Source organism: Phyllostomus discolor, chromosome 6, assembly GCF_004126475.2.
Source record: "Phyllostomus discolor isolate MPI-MPIP mPhyDis1 chromosome 6, mPhyDis1.pri.v3, whole genome shotgun sequence".
In the NCBI taxonomy this organism is placed as follows: Eukaryota; Metazoa; Chordata; class Mammalia; order Chiroptera; family Phyllostomidae; genus Phyllostomus; species Phyllostomus discolor.
This window is the reverse complement of record NC_040908.2, coordinates 40,983,922-41,004,016: the sequence shown is the minus strand read 5'-3', so window position 1 is coordinate 41,004,016 and position 20,095 is coordinate 40,983,922. Positions and strand designations below refer to the sequence as shown.

At 38.4% G+C, this 20,095-nt stretch overlaps 2 protein-coding genes across 2 annotated transcripts in view; both read right to left on the bottom strand.

The window, feature by feature from the left end:
• Nucleotides 1-4,482, bottom strand: part of B3GNT2 (UDP-GlcNAc:betaGal beta-1,3-N-acetylglucosaminyltransferase 2) — a 156,358-nt gene extending 151,876 nt beyond the window's left edge. The window contains exon 1 of the mRNA XM_028514547.2: nucleotides 4,204-4,482. The gene's annotated coding sequence lies outside the window, so the exon portion shown is untranslated. The remainder of the gene's footprint in view (nucleotides 1-4,203) is intronic.
• Nucleotides 1-20,095, bottom strand: part of COMMD1 (copper metabolism domain containing 1) — a 96,841-nt gene that overhangs the window by 61,624 nt on the left and 15,122 nt on the right. The window contains 1 exon segment of the mRNA XM_028514549.2: nucleotides 4,204-4,485. Within this exon segment, the coding sequence (XP_028370350.2) occupies nucleotides 4,204-4,485 (282 nt within the window).

Below are 20,095 nucleotides of genomic sequence, written 5' to 3'. Positions count from 1 at the left end.
TAATTACGATCACACAGAGATTTGGAAGTAAAAGAAAGCTGCTTTTAATGTGCAAATAAACAATTCCAACCTTAGTGATTTTTTTTCTGGATCTTAGTACCGTGGCTTCATTTTTTACTATGTTATAATCCATCCTTCACATGTGAATCAAAGTAATCCTACGCAAACATAAATCACACTGCATGATGCCCTGTTTAAAACCCTCCGATGGTTTCCTATTATACTTAGAATAAAAATCCATATTTCTCACCAAGGCCAACTTCTTGCCTTTGCTCTTCCCTCTGCCTGTGTTTTACACTCCCAGACCAGCCTGCCTCCTTAGAGCAGCCTTCCTCACTCAAACTGAAGTGGTGCCCTTTACTCTGAGGTGGGGTCTGAGCACCCATAATTTTTTAAAGCTCTTCCGGTGAGTATGATATGTAGTGATGCTGAAAATCGCTGCACTAAATAAGTCTTGCTTTTTCTTGAAACAGTTTTCTGCCAATTTACTTCTTGCTACTTCTTACTGCCTGTGAGTTGAAAAACTGAAAAACCAACATGTAGAAAGTGGTTAAAATAAAAAAGAAATGGCAATCATCAGGAAACCATACTAAACCAGTGACAACAGTCACACCTACATGTAACATGCAAGAGTTATGTTTATAAACTTTAGAGAATCAGTACTGCATGTACCAACTTTTTTACTGATCATGACACTCAGCTCAAAATAAGCAATGAAGTTGTTAGAGAAACCAAATGTAAATGTCACCTCCTCAGAACCACCTTCCTCAATTTCCCAGGTAAAGAGAGCCATTCCCTCTTCTGAGATTTGATAAGGCTCTTTTTTTCTCTGACATACTTTCTTACACTAATTACTAGTTTCTTTTACCAGCAGCTCCATAAAATAAGGAAACTATCTGTACCGTTTAATGATGTATCTCCAACACCTATATAGTGTCTGATATACAGTAGATGCTTAGTAAATAGTGAATTATATGATTCATTTATTCACTCAACAAATATTTACTGACCACCATTTGCCAGGAAGTATCCAAGACCCTGGATCATAAAGATGCAGCAGTGACCCAAATAGCAAAAACTCTGCCCCCTTATATGCTAATGTGGAGCACAGACAAGATTAATCAATAAAACAAAATACAACTGACCCTTGAACAATGCGGGTATTACAAGAGTTAAGCACCCCCTCTCACTTATAACTTTTGATTTGCCCAAAACTCAACTACAGTCCCTCAGTATCCGCAGAGGATTGGTTCCAGGACCCCCTGCAGATACCAAAATCCTCGGGCGCTCAAGTACCTTATATAAAATGGTATAGGACAATGTACACAGTTGGCCCATCATATCTGTGGATTTCCAACCAGGGATATGGAGGGCTGACAATATATTTACTGAAAAAAATCCATGTATATGTAGACCCACACAATTCAAATCTATGCTGTTTAAGGCTCAACTGTATATAACATGCTAGGCAGTAATAAGTGACAGAAAGAAAAACTAAAGCAGAAAAAAATTAATCTGCCACAACAAAAGGCAGATTAGTAGTTGCTAAGGAACTGAGGTAAAGATAGGGATGGACTGTAAAAGGGCACAAGGGAACTTTTAGGGGGTGACACACACTGTCTTATGACTGGAGTGGTGGTTTCAAAAGTGTATATACCATCTGATACATCTCCTCAGGTAAGGGAGACAAAAGAAAAAATTAACAAGTGGGACTATACCAAACTAAAAAGTTTTTGTACTGCAAAAGAAACCATCAACAAAATAAAAAGACAACCCACAGAATGGGAGAATATATTCACTGCTACATCTGATAAGAGGTTAATATCCAGAATTTATAAAGAACTTATAAAACTTAACACCAAAAAACAAACAATCCAATTAAAAAATGGGCAAAGGATCTGAATAGCCACTTCTCCAAAGAGGATATACAGATGGCCAAGAGACATATGAAAAGATGCTTGACATCACAAATCATCAGAGAAATACAAATTAAAAACCACAATGAGGTATCACCCTACACTGGTGAGGATGACTGTCATCAATAAATCAACAAAAAAGTGTTGGTGTGGATGTGAAGAAACGGGAACCCTTTTGCACTATTGGTAGGAAAGCACATTGGTGCAGCCACTGTGGAAAGCAGCATAGAGATACAAAAAACTAAAAATGGAACTGCCACCCTGGCTGGTGTGGCTCAGTGGACTGAGTCCCAGCCTGTGAACCAAAGAGTCACTGGTTGGATTCCCAGTCAGGGCACATGCCTAAATTGTGGGTCATGTCCCCAGTACGGGGCGCACGAGGAGCAACCACACATTGATGTTTCTCTCCCTCTCTTTCTCCCTCCCTCCCCCTTTCTAAAGATAAATAAATAAAATCTTAAAAAAAAAGATGGAACTGCTTTATGACCCAGCAATTCTACTTCTGGGAATTTATCTGAAGAAATCCAAAACATTAACTCAAAAGAACATAAGCACCCCTATGTTCATTGGAGCATTATTTACAATTGCCAAGATATGGAAGCTATGATAAAAAATGAATATCCTGTACAAATTGCTGGTGAAACACCTAAACGTACTTACTACACATTGCTAATCTGCCAGACTTTTGGTCTAGAAACAGAAGGAAGAAAGCCATAAAACACAATGGTTAAGAGAATTGACTTTAGGGTCAAACAAACTAAAGTCAATACAGGAAATTAGTACTGCTTTACAATAACTGAATAAAAGATTCTCCAAATGCATTTTGAAGAAGGATTATATTTTTAAAAAGGAATTACATTTTAAATTAAAATTAAAGTCATTATGGAAGTACAGACCCTGGAAAACCCTAAAACCCTAAAAAACTCAAGGGAATATATGAGGAAACATGCCAGCTAAAAAAATGTTCTCATCATTAGAAGAAAATAATATATTTCTACTATAGAATGTAATAAAAACACGTATTTCATTATTTATCTGAAAATGAATCTGGTTAGCTAATTCAGTAATCTAGGTTTTCTCTTCCTAATTACAAGTTGCTGCTTTTTCCCCCTAAAAGACATACACACCAGGTCATTAAAAATCTGATCTAGCAGTATTCTGGAGCACAAACCAAACGACTTCAAGAAAAACCATGTTTACCAAAATCATCTGCTATAATGACTGCAAGAAAAAGTAGCAATGTCATGTAAATAATCAACATCAAATTAAAAATTACTGTGGGCTCAAGGACAGAAGTAACACACTTAGGGTCTTTAGTAAGAATTCATTACAGTACTTAAGATACACTGTTTCTGGACCTGAAAGGCAGAAAGCCAGAATGCAGAGAGGGTGCCTGCACCCGCCGCCGCGGGGCTGGCAGACAGCTTGCTTACCAGAAGTGATGGTATAGGGATCAGCGCTTATTCCTGGGCCAGTCTGCAAGAGAAGCAGAAGCTGACCGGCTGTGCCCTCGTCAGGGGGGCACATCAGTGGGGCACCTCGTAGGAACCCAGGTTTGAGGAGAGGTTTCCCTAGGCCCTAGGCAGGTCTCAGCCCAGACCCGGGAGCTTCAGTAAGTAGTTGGGAAGGTGCCAGGAGGAGGAAGCAAGGACCCAACCACAGAGGCCTCATAACTAGGGAACTTAAATTTGGAGTAAAACGTGATTTGTAAGGGGGTAAAAAATGTTCTCTTTTATCAGGAAATAACCAAATGAAGTGCACATAATATAAAATGAACAAGGCACTCCTCTGAGTGACCTTTCTAAAGTTAATAATAAACCATGTAATTCATCAAAAAAAAAAAGATACACTGTTTCCAGTACCTGACTGCCTATAAATATGACTTAAGTGAGGCAGTTTTGTTCTATGTTGTTTAATCTCAATTCCTGGTCTTTATATAGCATCTTTATCATTGCCTTAGAGATTATGGCCAAATGCCAAGAATTCTGAAGTCAAACGAAAATGGAATAGTGGCCAACTTCTGTACTCTCACCTTAGTGACCCATTTTGTTCCTCTGTGATAGCTGCCAGAACCCCGAAGATGGTTTCCAGACTCTATACACGACTGGTAGTGTCCAAATTTTTAGATGATTCCATCTCTGAAGTGAGATTCTAGGAAACAGGTCTTTTCCCATTATTCTCACTATTTCTGCAAAGATGACTATCACATAAAATCAATTTGAATGTATTGCTAATATTTAAGGGAAAATATAGATGACAAAGGGAGATTTATTGAAGGTGAACTCACCTGTCCACTCTTCCCTATTTCCAGCTCCATTACAGCAGCAGGGGTGTGTATCTGAGCTGAGTGCCTCGACTGTGATTTGCCATCAACTCTCCAGCTCAGACTCCGAAGCCCACTGTCCCAGCGGCTCTGGTTTATGAGACTCTCTCGGATCTTTGTCTTATGACTCTTCCAGAATTTAGAAATGACAGCAGCTTGATCAGATGTGATTCCTCCTTGCTTTTTGGTTTGAGCAGTCAAGAATGCCTCCAGCTGGTTGAAATCCATGTCTGCAGATGCAATAGACTATAAAGACAGAAAAAGTAATGAATGTGAACTTGGTATATAACTAGAAATAGGTAGCTCCTTCACTAAAGATCATATTTTGAGTGACTTATAATCAATGAATAAGTTTTCAAGGGACAATAATGAGAATAAATTCTCCGTAAGTATAAAAATATTCCCTTTATAAACATCAAATATCAGAAAAGCTACTGTTAAAACTTCCCTGTCACTCAAATTCTATATCAATAACTATAATCTAATTTTTAAATATCCAGTACTGTGATGGGGAAATAATAAAATAATAATTTAAAAATAAAATAGGAGAATAAAATTAATTAGCTCTTTGATGAAATCTGACATAATTTCACAGTGCCTAACAGTCAGGCGTGGTTTAACATGCAATAACTGCATGATGCCTTGTCCATAAGAAGCACTAAGTAAATTTCCAAGAACTAAGCACTAAGTTAAATGAATGCATTATTTTAGCTTTGTAGTCCACCTTCAACCAAATAGTTCATTCACTGTAATATTACCCTGAAACGATGGCCTTAAATGACATACTAGATCAGATAAGTTTAATTGATATCTTCAGAGCATTTCACCCCAAAGCAGCATGATATACCTTCTTTTCAAGTTCACACAGAGTATCTTCTAGGATAGGCCACATGTTAAAACATAAAACAATTCACAATAAATTTAGGAATACTGAAATCATATCAAGCATATTCTCTGACCATACAGTATGAGACTAGAAATCAATTACAAGAAAAAAACCCGGAAAAACACACAAAGACATGGAGGCTAAATAACACATTACTAAACAATGAATGGGTTAACAATGAGATCTAGGAAGAAATCAAAAGATACCTTGAAACAAATGAAAATGAGAATACAACCACCAAAAATCTATGGGGCACAGAGAAATCAGTCCTATATGGAAAATTCATAGCATTATAGGCCTATCTCAAAAAAGAAGAAAAAAATCTCAAATAAACTACCTAACTTTATACTTTAAGGAACCTGAAAAAGAACAACAAAGCCCAAAGTAAGTAAAAGGAAGGAAATAATAAAGAACAGGGCAGAAATAAATGAAAGCATCTAAAAATATATATAAAATATCAATGAAACCAAGAGATGGCTTTTTAAAAAGATAAACAAGATTGATAAACCTTTAACCAGACTCATCGAGAAAAAGAGATGCCCCAAATAAATAATATCAGAAATGAAATAGAAGTAACAACTGACTCCACAAAAATACAAGGGATTGTAAGAAAATAGTACAAACAACTATATGCCAACAAATCGGACAATGTGGACAAAAAGGACTGTGTTGCAGCAGATCAAGGCCAAGCAGATTCACTCTCACTTCTGGGAGACGGAAGAAAATGCGTGGAGCCGTGGGGATGCTTGAAATACCTTTATTCACCGGTGGGCAAACCACACACTCTGCAAGCTGTGTGTCTAACTAGTTAGAAGCCCCTACTTGTTTAAGTACTAGAGGGGAACAAAGCCAGAGAAATGCCGGAACATTATATAACAACATAATTCTGCACATGCGAGCCCACTTCATGTTCTGGGAACAGTTTATCAGACCCAGTCTCAAGGCTGTGGCAACACTGGTTATCAGGCCCCTCCAAGACTATGGGAACACTGTTTCCCTTAGTTACCCAGACCCCTGGGTGAGGAAGCCAGACCGCCTCCACTTTCCCTACAAGGATAAATTTCTAGAAACATACAACCTTCCAAAACTGAACCAGGAAGAAGCAGAGAATCTGAATAGACAGATTATAGCTACTGAAATTGAAGCAGTAATCAAAAAACTCCCAACAAACAAAAGCCCTTCATCATATGTCCTCACAGGTGAATTTTACCTAACATCCAAAGAAAAACTAACACCTATCCTTTTCAAACTATTCCAAAAAATTCAAGAGGAAGGAAGACTCCCATGGTCATTTTATGAGGTCAATACATGAAAGAAAATTATAGGCCAATATCTCTGATGAACGTAGATGCTAAAACCCTCAACAAAATATTAGCAAACCTGACCTAGAAATACATCAAAAAGATCGCACACCATAACATAACCAGGACCATCGCTGTCCACATATGGGGAAGGGTTGGGAAGCACCAAGGACCAGAGCATGCATGCATTGCCCCAGCAACTAGGGCTACTGCACCATGACTCAGCAGAAAGTGATGTGTAGGGTGCTTGTGTCAGTCTAGGAAGGAGATTTAAGGGATAGAGATCCCCTCTCATCAACTTCTGGTACATGGTGGATTCTGGGGGCAGGCTTTAAAAGCAGAGCACGGGAAATGCCAGCAATTTGCTCTCTCCTCCCCTCACTGGTCAGTTGGTCACCAGGGGCTCAGATTCCTGAGCCTGTGGACCTTGGGGGAACCTACTGGTCCAGAGCATTCACTGTGTCACTCCCTGAACTCTCCAGGGCCTGCATGGCCAGGAGCACAGTAGGCCATTGACCAGTAAGGGAGAAAGGGAGGAGGCCCAGGCCAACTGATCAGGAGACAATGTGGCCAGGTGACACACCTGGTACCTCTCCCCTGCAAGGGATGCCATGGCAGCAGCCACCCACTGGCTACCTACACACACCCCTCCAGCACAGGCCCCATCACTCTCAGCTCCTGCTCTCACTGCCACTCCAACCACTCCACCCGCTCCAGCCCCACAGGGCATAAGACCCACAGAGGGGAGTGCGGGAAGGTACTTAGCTGGTTGGTGCTTTGCACCCAAGCCAACCCCAGAAGCCATGTGCCCTGGCAGCTGGCTGCAGGGCGGAGCCCCCATGAACATCTGCCACAGCAGGCAGCAGCTGCCCCAACCAATCCTGGAAGCCATCTGGCTAGGAGCACAGTTGCACCCACAAGCTGATGCCAGAGAGACAGGGAACAAGTGCTGGTTGGGGAGGTAGAAGCCAAGGCAGAAGCAGTGTGCCAGGAGTTCAGCTGGCCAGTGTGCAGACTCCAAACGACACCTGGAGCAGCCCATGACCAGAAAGCTGCTGCAAAATGATGGTGTCTCTGGCACCAGAGAGACAAGATTAGAGCTGGAGAGATGGAGACCCCTTTGAGTAACAACCTTGGGCTATATATAAGTAATAATGGGAACTTCTGGTCATGGATTTAGACTTTAATCTTTCTACAGGTAACTGGTTTTCCCTGACCTGTGGACAAGCCTGGCTCAGAGCAGGAATGCTCCCAGTTTCCTCAAGAGTACTGTGGTTAACAAAAAACCTATTTCCTTCCTTATAAATCTTCATGTTATACAGGTACATGGCAACAAGCCACTGACCCCATGCTGCCTGGTTAGAACAATCCAGTGGGATTTTATTCCAGGGGTGCACAAAATAGCCACAAATCAATAAACCACATAAATAAAATGGAGGATACAAACCACATGATCATATCAATAGATACAGAAAAAGCATTCGATAAAACCTAACATGCATTTATGACAAAAACTCTTAGCAAAGTGAGAAAAGAGGAAATATACCTCAATGTAATAAAGGTCATACATGACAAACCCACAGCCAACATCATACTCAGTAGGAAAAAACTACAAGTGTTCTCCTTAAGATCCGGAACTAGATAGGAATGTCCTCTTTCACCATTCTTAATCAACATAGTACTGGAAGTCCAACCCTCAGCAATCAGACAAGAAAAAGGAACAACAGCCATGCAAACTAGAAAGGAAGAAGTAAAATTGTCATTATTTGCAAATGACATGATACTATATATAGAAAACCCTAAAGGTTCCACCAAAAAGCCACTAGAACTGATCAATGAATTCAGTAAAGTAGCTGAATACAAAATAAATATCCTGAAATCAACTGCATTTTTATACATGGAAATGAACTATTAGGAAGAGAAAGTAAGAAAACAATCCCATTCACAACTGCTTCAAATACAATAAAATATCTAGGAATAAATTTAACCAAGAATGTAAAATACCCATACTCAGAAATTATAAGACACTGAAGAAAAAAATTAAAGAAGATACAAATAAATAGAAGCATGCATCATATTCATGGATAGGAAGAATTAACATCATTAAAATGTTTATACTATCCAAAGCAATTTATAGAATCAACACAATTCCCATCAAGAGATCAGTGGCTTATTTCACAGAACTAAATATTCACAAAATATTTCAAAAATTTATATGGAACCACAAAAGGTCCCACATAGCAACAATGGTCCTCAGAAATAAGAATGAAGTTGGAGGAATCACTCTACCTAATATCAAACTATACTACAAGGCCATAGTAATCAAAACAGCATGGCACTGCCCTGGCTGGTGTGGCTCAGTGGATTGAGTGCCAACCTGCAAACCAAAGGGTCACTGGTTCAATTCCCAGTCAGGGCACGCCTGGGTTGTGGACCATGTCCCCAGTAAGGGGCACGTAAGAGGCAACCACACATTGATGTTTCTCTCCCTCTCTTTCTCCCTCCTTCAGCCTCTCTCTAAAAATAAATGAAATCTTTTTTAAAAATTAAAAAAAAACCAGCATGGTACTGGTATAAAAACAGACATATAGATCAATGTAACAGAATAGAGAGCCCAGAAATAAACCCATATATTTATGGTCAATTAACATTTGAGAAAGAAGGCAAGAATATAATATGGGGTAAAGATAGTCTATTCAATAAATAGTGCAGGAAACAGCAGACGTATATGTGCAAAAAAAAAAAGAAAAAGAAACTAGACACCTTCTTACATCACAAAAATAAACTCGAAATGGATTAAAGACTTAAATGTTAGATTTGAAACCATAAAAATCCTAGAAGAAAACATAGACAATACAATCTCGGACATTTCTTATAGCAATATTTTTTCTGATGTCTCCTCAGGCAAGGGAAACAAAGAAAAAATAAATAAATGGGTCTACATCAAAGGAAACCATCAACAAAATGAAAAGAGAGAACCAACTGAATGAGAGAATATATTTGCCAATGATATATCTGAAAAGGAGTTAATATCCAAAATTTATAAAGAACTTATAAAACTCAACACCAAAAAACAAACAACCCAATTAAAAATGGGCAAAGGATCTGATTAAACCTTTTTCCAAAGAGGACTTGCTGATGGCCAATAGACATATTAAAAGATGCTCAACTTCACTAATGATAAGAGAAATGCAAATTAAAACCTTAATGAGATATCACATCACATCTTTCAGAATGGCTATCATAAATATATCAACAAAGAACAAGTGTTGGTGAGGCTTTGCATAAAAGGGAACCCTCATGCCCTCATGCAGTGTTGGTGGGAATGCAGATTGCTGCAGCCACTGTGGAACAGTATGGGGTTACCTCAAACTTTAAAAATGTAACTCTCTCATGACCCAGTGATTCCACTTCTGGAAATATAGTCCAAGAAACCTGAAACACTAATTTGAAAGAATATATTTAGCTCTATGTTCACTGCAGTGTTCTTTAAAATCACCAAGATTTGGAAGCAGGTCAAGTGTCCATCTGCGGATGAGTAGATTAAAAAAACTGGTATACTTACAAAATGGAATAATACTTGGCCATCAAAAAAGAAAGAAATTCTTACCCTTCATGACAGCAGTGGATGGACCTGGAGAATATTATACTAAGTAAAAGAAGCCAGTCAGAGAAAAACAAGTACCATGTGATTTCACCCATATGTGGACATAATGAACAAAATGAACTAATAAGTAAAATATCAAGACAGACTCATGACAGAGCACAAGACGACACCTGGTGGGAGGGGTTGAGGTGCAGGATTAAGCAAAAAAAGAAAAAATTATGGACAGGATCAATAATGTAGTAACTGCCGAGGAAGGGCAGGTGATGGGAGATTATAGGGGGATAATGGAGATGGAAGAAAACTTGACTTGTGCTGGTGAACACATAATAGAGTGCACAGATGGTGTGTTGTGGAATTTACACATGAAACCTATAGAATTTTGTCAACCAGTGTCACCCCAATAAACCCAATAAAAAGGAAAAAATCTTCACAAATTTATTGGGTTTTGTTCAAAAAGTATAAAAAGCTGGCTGAGTTATCATTTCTGAGCACATCATTCATTATTATCCCATGCCCACATATTTAATTAGTTTTCACCTACTAATCTGGTCTTGTGCCAATCTTATATTATGGGGGGGTTGTATTTTTTCCATTACCACTTATCATGCCAGTTTTATTAGTCTAGCCATTAGAATTTAAGAACGGTAGAGGGAATTTTCCCACTCCCTGACACATAATTACTCAAAAAGTTTGTTTCTATCTTTTAAAAAATTGAAGCACAGATTAAATTACTTGCTGAAGGACTTTGTAGGTGTTAACTATTATACACCACTTACTCCAAAGAAAACTATTATGGTTGCTATGTGGGGGGAAAGAGAGATGTTCCATGGATCAGATAAGTTTGAGAAACCCTGAGTCAAAGAAAAGTTAAACATGTTTCTTTATACAGAATGTCTTAGTGTAACCTGGTAGCATGGGGTCCAGCCATTCTGTCACCGTATATACACCTAACACAAGGATTTGTGTGGAAGGAAATAGGTTTTCATTAACAGGGTTCCCAATTGGGGGGGGGGGGGGAATGGGAGCAAGCCTGCCTGAACCCTTCTCTTCCACAACACAGAGAACTTCCCTTGCCCCCCAAAGATCACAAACCAAAGTCACACCCAAAAGCTCCCCCTTATTGCTTATTTATCCTTTTGGAACTAAAGCCAGCCACACAAACAGGTCTCTATCCTCTCTGGGGTGTGCACTTGCGGGTTTCAGTCACTATCATTTGCAGCAACTTTCTCTCTCTCAGGGTCTGCAGTGTGCCATCAGATCACTCCAGATAGTTGTACAAGGGAAACTCCATGCACAAGGAACTTTCCAGTTCATGCCTCCGTGTGCTACTCTCAGTCTCCATAACCTGCTTTCAGGACAAGAGAGAAGCAGCAGTCCAGGACCCATGTGCTGTGCTGCACTGGGTCATAGCATCCCAAAGGCTGGAGCCTAGTAAGGCATGCATCCAGTGTGGGACTCTGCCTCCAGGGTGCTGACTTCCAATTGTGTGGGACTTAAATCCCAGGTGGGCCCAGCATCTGCTGGTCCCACAAGCATTCCCATCTGTGCCAGGCATCGCAACAGCCCAAGAAGCCAAGAGAACAAGAGAGTAAGCTCCTGCCCATCTGCTGTTTAAAAGTCCTCTCCCAGAATTCCATGAGTTCTGTGAGCCAATGGGAGCATCCAGTTTTTCAACCAATGAGGGCCAGTGTTGGCCACATTTGCCTTTGCCCATCTTCTGGGTTAGCAAGAGGGCAAAGTCTCCAGTCACATATGTTCCCTTCTGCTGAGTCATGAGTTGCTAAGCTGCCTCAGGTAAGGTTTGCTGGTTTGCTGAAGGTTGACAGTTGCCTCTGTTTACAGTTTGCCTCAAACGATCTTTCTGATCCAGGGGCCCTTCCCTTTAGAAAAGGCAGACTGCTTCAATCTGCCACCTCAGCAGCTCTCTCCTTCCCCTGCTTTCTCCTGGAGGGAGGGAGAGCAGCCAATTGAGAGGATTGGGGTTCCCCAGACTGGGGTCCTCCTCATTCTCCAACTATCTCTGATCCAACCTACCCTGTTACATTAGTGTTTTTATTATGTTAATGCCCATCTTCAAGAAAAGAATATAGTATGAGGCATTTTCCAATCTTAATTGATCACTAAATGCTTTTAAAAAATAACTTGAGCCCTGGCTGGTGTAGCTCAGTGGATTGAGTGTGGGCCTGTGAACCAAAGGGTCGCTGGTTTGATTCCCAGTCTAGGGCATGTGCCTGGGTTGTGGGCCCAGTCCCCAGGAGAGAGTGCACTTGGGGCAACCACATACTGATATTTCTCTCCCTTTTTCTCCCTCCCTTCCCCTCTCTAAAAATAAATAAATAAAATCTTAAAAAAATAACCTGAGGGACTGATATTCTATGAATAAACTTGGGGATTCTTTGATTTATATGAAGAATATGGGTCCTCCAAAATAAGGCTACATTTCATTTGAATAGTCTGAAAAAGAATCAAACAATCCATGACATTTTGGGGATAAATATAATGTTTCCTTTCAAAGGTTTTTTATCAGTCTGTTGATCAAATAATCTTTTTTAAAAAATTGATTTGGGTGGGTGGGGGGCGAAGAGAATGAATGTTCCACCTATTTGTGCATTCATTGGTTGATTCTTTTATGTGCCCTGACCAAATATCGAACCTGCAGCCTTGGCATATCAGAACAATGCTCTAACCAACTGAGCTACTCAGTCAGGGAAAGTAGTCTTTTTAAAGTTTGCTAATGTAAGACTACCAGCTCCATCTCTGTTCCTTCTCCAAGATGGAGTATCATGAGGTCTCATGTCCCCTAAGATTTAAGTCTCTTCTTTCCTACTTGAGGGTCATGAGAATCCTTCTCCCTGTCGATAGTAAGTCAATCCACTCCTCTGCACCCCATCCACATACAAAAGGTTTCCTATAAAAAAGAAAAATATTGGGTTGCCCAAAAAGTCCATTTAGTTTTTTCTGTAAAATAAAAGACACATTTTTCATTCTCACCAATAACTTTATTGATTTGTATATTTTGGATATGTTGGCTATCTTCTGCTATTGGCTTCTAAAGTGGGTAGAGGCCAGGGGTGCTGCTAAACATCTTCCAATGCATAAGAATTGTTTGGCCAAAATGTCAATAGTACCAAGCAAACCACTTCTGATACATTCAATTAATCATTGCACCTTCTCCAAACACAGCACAAATCTTTTTTTTTTTTTTTTGCATTTCAGTTGCATTTTTACCTTTCTTGAAATAACAAAGCATAATACACTGAAAATGTTGCATATCTTCTTCCATCTTCAGTATTAAAAATGGCTGCACAAAAATTCACCAATTTGGTAAGTTTTTTTTAAATGCATGCTCATATGACAGCTGTCACAATACAATCTAACAAAATTGTTTTTGAATGAAGTTAAAGACCACTAAGCACTACTAGAATCATCATATGAAAAAACCTAAACAAACTTTTTGGCCAACCCATTATAATCTTGGAGTTGTAGTAAGAAATTGGGGTGGTAACCCTCACCCTCTAACTGGTAAGCACTCCCCTTCTCCCCTTCTGGAATGCAGTGCTAGAAAAATCTTTAGTTTTAAATTTTGAGTCTGTGGTCTTTTTCTCTTACAACATGACTTAGCACACTGCTGACAGAATTTGTTTTCAAGTCTTATTCTTCCTTTCTTTGAGGATAACACAAACCAGGAAAACACTTGCCAAATTTCAAAGGAACCTAAAAGAATTTTTAAAAATTTCAGGTGATAATCATTGAACAATCTGAATTACAGACCTATGTGGTATGGTAATTTAGGCATCATTGATGTCTTAAATATACAAAGTCATTAAAACCCATGGTAGCCTACACTGCATTTCTTCTCATATTGCCATATTTCTGGAATATAATCAGAGTAAAAAATTACTAAGTTTAAGAAAAGATTTTGTAAATGTGTATCTAACAAAAATGTCACAAAGACTTCACAAATGGTCTGGATTATAACTAAAATCAACTCAAATATTAAATATTTGAAATACATCCTAAAAAGTAAACTATTCAAACTTTATCACAAACATTATAACTCTACTGAAAACAAAAGGCAGGCCAAAATATCACTTTTTAAACTTCCCTTCCAGCTCTCGTCCATATGCATATACGATTTTGATCTTAGTTGTAATCACATATAGATGCACTTTAAGGCAATATAAACATACATGACTCAAGACTGCTTGGCAAGTGCATTTAGATTCTATTCTGGGTAACTACATTGTCTATGTCCCGAAATATACTAATACTTTCATACTACCAAGCAGTCCCTAAGACTTTCAGAAATAAATCATCAAATCAAAAAGTAACAGCAATGCACCTATTAGAATGGACAAAACTCAGAACATGAACACACCAAATGCTGGCAAGGATGTGAAGCAACACGAACTTTCATTCACTGCTGGTGGAAATGTAAAATAGTGCGACCTCTTTGGAAAAGAGTTTAGTGGTTTCTTATAAACTAAACATATTCTTACCATGTGAACCAGCAACTGTGCTCTGTGGTACTTAGCCAAATGAGTTGAAAACTTATGTGCACACAAAAACCTGCACACAGGTGTTTCATAGTAGCTTTATTCATAATTGCCAAAACTTGGGCCCTGGTCAGTGTGGCTCAGTTGGCTGGGCATCATCCTGCAAACTGAAAAGTCATAGGTTCAATTCCTGGTCAGGGCACATGCCTGGGTTGTGGGTTCAGTCCCCAGTAGGGAAACGTGCAAAAAGCAACCAATTGATATTTCTCTCTCACATCAGTGTTTCTCTCCCTCTTTTTCTCTCTCCCTTCCCCTCTCTCTAGAATCAATAAAAGAAAAAAAAATTGTCAAAACTTAGAAACCACCGTGAAGTCCTTCAGTTGGTGAGTAGATAAACTGTAGTACCTCCAGACAATGAATATTATTCAGTACTAAAAAGAAATGAGCTATCAAACCATGAAAAGACACAGAAGAACTTTAAATGCATATTACTAAGTAAAAGAAGCTGATCTGAAATGGCTTCATAGTCTATGACTCCAATTATACAATATTTTGAAAAAAGGCAAAACAAAGTCAATAAAAAGATCAGTGATTGTCAAGCAAGGGAGAAGGGGGAGGGAGAGATGCATAGGTAAAACAGAGTATTTTTAAGGCAGTGAAATTCTGTATTATACTATAATACCAAGTGCATGTCATTGTACATTTTCAAAACCCACAATATGTACATTACAGAGGGTGAGTAAACTAAGTAAACTGAGTAAACTAATGTAAACTAAGGTCTCAGTGATGATGATGGGTCAACGTAGGCTCATCTATTATAATAAATGTACCACTCTGGACCAGGATGTTGAGAATGGAGGAAGCTGTGCATATATGAGAACATGGAATATACGAAAACTCTTTGTACTTTTCTGTTCAATTTTGCTGTGAACTTAAAACTACTCTAAAAAATTAAGTCAATTTACATTTTTAAAACAGTAACCATAATATGTTTCAATGATCTTAGTTACTATTAAAAAAATTAATGCATGTTTTCTTATCAGGAGACATATGTGATCAAAAGAAAACTTTCAGACATTTATTTTTTAAGGGTGAATACAGAGTTGTTTTCTAGGAGCTGACATTGTTACCCCTCTTCAGAAAGTCAAAAGAAGGAACAAGTCAACACCACAGTTAAACACACAGCCAGTTCCTGTTCTGTTTACTGCTTGCTGTCTCTGTACAAAAAACAATTTGGATTTTGCAGACTTCAAAATAAGAGCACTTCACAGGTTTTGACTCTATGAAGTAAAAAATGTCAAACATTAGCTAAAAGATTCTGATGGCTATAAATTTCTCAGGAAGAAAATTATGTACAAACTAAACAGTATACATAATAAGATTAATTTCCTCTTCAAACTCATGGCACTACAACAATTTATTATCGTGAAGGAAAAAAATTTCCAGTGTGTTATGGATTGGATACTTGTGCTCACCCAAATCATGTGTTAAAACCCTAATCTCCAATATGATGGTATTAGTGCCTTTATCAAAAGAAACACCAGAGAGATTGCCCTCTCCCTCCCTGAATGCACACACAAAGAAGAGGTTATGTGAGCATACAGTAAAATGGAAGTTGCCTCTAAACCAAGAGAAGAGGACTCAGAATGAAACTTACCTTGCTGGCACCTTGGTCTTAGACTTCTCAGCTCCAGAACTCTGAGAAGTTTCTGCTGTTTAAGCCTATCAGTCTATGGTATTTTGTTATGATAGCCCAAGCAGACTAAGACATAGTAGAAACTAAAAGCAATTCTACTGGCATTCCTCAACAAAAGCCTGATCCAAACCTTTTAAATTATCAGGCCCATGAGTCCAGATTTAAACCCATTTATTTTTAAGTGAATTTGCTATTCAACAGATTCAAATTCATAAAAGGATAAGAAATAAAAGTAAAAGGTAATATGGTAATCAAAATCCAGTATTTTGTACTATAGAAAAAGCAACTTTATAATTTAAGATCTCCCATCTTGTGGATCCTATGGTTGCTTTGCTTCCTTCTGCTGTACTCACATGACCATTCTGTTGTTTACCGAAAATCTGAGCTGAGTAAGTAGCAACAGGATGTGGTGAAATTCAAACTGATTGATTCTGATCCTTCTCAGCAAACTTGATGATTAAAAGGAAGCCTTATTGACACAAGTCAGGTGTTTTAAACATTTTAAAATCTACAATGGTGATGAGTCAATATAAAAAGACAGATGTGCAACAAAAATTAACTTTGCAGGCAGAGAAACAGTGGGAGCCAAAAAACACCACGCTGAAATATGTTTGCATTTTCTCCTGGACTATATGACCACTTGCCCTCAGAGAGAGATTCTGTATCCTTGGCTAAGTAAACCAGGAATTTAATCTAATCTTACAATGAGTAAGTGTGGGTGGGTTCTGTGGTCTCCTCGCAAATAAATTAATCCACCTAGAACACTGCAGAGCTACATGGTTCAGTAACTATATTGAAATACCACATGCTTCAAACTATTTCAGAAGTGCTCTTTCTAAATACAATCTGACTTTATGTTGCATGTGCAATCAAAACCTTTCCTTGGTTTCTTACGACCCACAAAATAAAGTCCAAGTTTCTTAGTAGAAAATTCTTGACAGTCATGTCTCCTGTATCATCTCATATCTCACATGTTTGAAAGTGACCCTGCCAGCTTGAACTCAACACATATTTCCACATTTGCATGTGTTAATGTTGTTCTCTACCTAGAACCCCTTATTCTGCTTGTGGAAATCTTATCTTCTAGACCCAACTTAAATGTTGTTATATCCTACACTGGCCAGGTAGCTCAGTTGGTTAGAGCATCCTCTCCAGATACCAAGGTTGCAGATTCATTCCCAGTCAGGGCACATACAAGAATCAACCAATGAATGCATAAATAAGTGGAACAACAGACTGATGTCTATCTTTCTCTCTCAAATCAATAAATAAAATTTTGTTACATCCTAATAATTGAAATTAATTACAACTTATTGATTGGGCTTTATATCTGCTTTCAATTCAAATCATGTATACACATGTTCACCTCCCGCAGTTAACAACAGGCTCCTTGTGAAATACAGTGTCTTACTCATTTAATGTTCCCCCAAATTTAGCACAACACTTTGTACATAGTTTAATGAATATAGGAAGACTGCATACTTCTTTCATTGCTGGATTAAAATGAATACTCCAATTCTGTATCATCTATCATTTAGTTTACCCACCTAGACAGAAGAAAATTAATGACCACGCCTAATCTGATGGAGTGTTAAAAGGGTTTACAACTTACTAACAAAAAATCCTGACATATGTTCTATAAAAAGTAGTATTTTCTGTTTTTAGGTCCACTAATCAAGTCAGTTTTCAAATCAATATATTGTGAATGTCTGAAATAATAGCCTATTTAGTATCTGCTTCAGCAAAATCTAGAGGCTAGATCTTGAAAGCAACCTGCTGTTTTCCATATTACCCAAGTCTAATTATAGAACATTACATCAGGATTACATTAAATTGTCATTCAACAAAAAGATCTACAATTTTAGTCACTCAGAACAAATTTGCATGCTAACCTGGAAACTGGGCAAAGCAAAATCAATGGTGAGTCTATGAACTTGATTCTTAATTATTTACCTCCAAAAAGATCTGTATCCCCATCTTAACCTTCTCATATATAGGTAATATACAATATTTGGCCAGATGCCTATAAAGGGTCTTTCAAAGTAATTATAATTAATAGTGTTACTAATCAATTTCAAGTTTCAGTTAAGCAAAATGAATTCAAGCTTTAGAAATCTGCTGTATAACACTGGCACATACCTATAGTCAGCAATACTGTATCGAATACTTAAAATTTTGTTTTCTTTTTACAATAAAGTACATTTTAAAATAAACAATATATTCCTCTACTCAATGGAAGAGACCTAATGAGAAAGTAATAGCTAAAGTTTAAGGATAAAAAGTAATATACTCTTCATAATAAGGTAAAAACCAGAAACTTGACAAATCCCCCCTCAAAAAGTAGAATAGATATTGTAACACATTCAAACAATCATTTGCTCAGCAGGGGTTGGCAAATTTTTTCTTTAAAGAACCAGACAGTAAATATTTTAGGCTTTGCCAGCCACTCAGTCTCTGTTGCAGCTACTTAACTCTGCCCTTGTAGAGCAAAAGCAAAGCCTTCATGGTATTATGGACATTGAAGTTCGAATTTCATGTAATTTTTATGGGTCACAGTAAAAATTTTGTTTAACCATGTAAAAATGTAAAAACCGTTCTTTCTAGCCTGTGTCAAGCCATGGGCATCTCTCAGGACAACTAGCATAAGCCCCACAAAATGGGGGGCAAGGGAAACCCCTACCACAAGAAGTGAAAATAAGAGCTGGGATCCCCTGCAGCCAACACTGACATTGGTTCCCACTGTAGACACATAGCTGCTGAGTGGGGAGGCAACAAGAGGTGGCAAACTTCTCCTGCAGCTCAGAGTGTTGTAGATGTAAAACAAGGATTATTATTTTTTAATTTTATTTTAATCATTGTTCAAGTACAGTTTTCTCCCTTTTACTCCCAATCCAGCCCACCCTCCCAACCCTCCCCACTTCCCTCCCATTACCACCCTCCCCCTAGTTTTTGTCCATGTGTCCTTTAAATTTGTTCCTGTAAACCCTTCCCATTGTCCCCTGAAATTTTCTCTTCTCTCCCCTGTGGTCACTGTCAGCCTGTCCTCTATTTCAGTGTCTTTGGTTATACAAAACAAGGATTATTGATGTTGTCTACAATGCATCCAGTGACAAACTGGTTCATGCCAAGACCCTAGTAGAGAACTGCATCACACTCATTGACAGCACACTGTACAGACAGACACTGGTACAAGTCCCACTGTGCATAGCCCATGGGCTTCAAGAAGAGGGCCATGCTGACTCCGGAGGAGGAAGAGATTTTCAAACAAAAAAATGATCAAAAAAATTTCAGAAGAAATGTGATGAAAGGAAAAAGAATGCCAAAAACACCAGTTTTCTTGAGGAGCAGTTCCAGCAGGGCAAGCTTCTTGTAAGCATCACTTCAAGAGCAGACCCATGTGGCCGAGCAGATGGTTATATCCTGGAGGGCAAGGAGCTGGAGTTCTAGCTGAAGAAAATCAAGACCCAAAATGCAAATGAATCCTCATCCCTCCTGTCTTAGTTCATGTAATAAAGATGTTTATTCTAGAAAATTAATAAATATAAAAATGTAAAAACCATTATTAGCTCACTGGCTATATAAAAACAGGGGCCAGAGTTAGCCTATGGGTCATACTTTGTTGACCCCTACTCTACACCAATAAGAATAAATAATGTACAATTATATGCAATAATGCTTAATCTCATAAAGCAAATGTTGAGTGAAAGAAGCCAGACACAAAAGGGCATGTACTGTAAGATTCCATTTACATAAAGTTAATGAACAGGAAAAACACTGTGGTGTTAGAAGTTAGAAAAGTGGGGAAAGGGGAAATGGCCTAGTGACTAGAAGAGAGGTGAGCACTACATAAATTTATAGGTACAAGGTTGT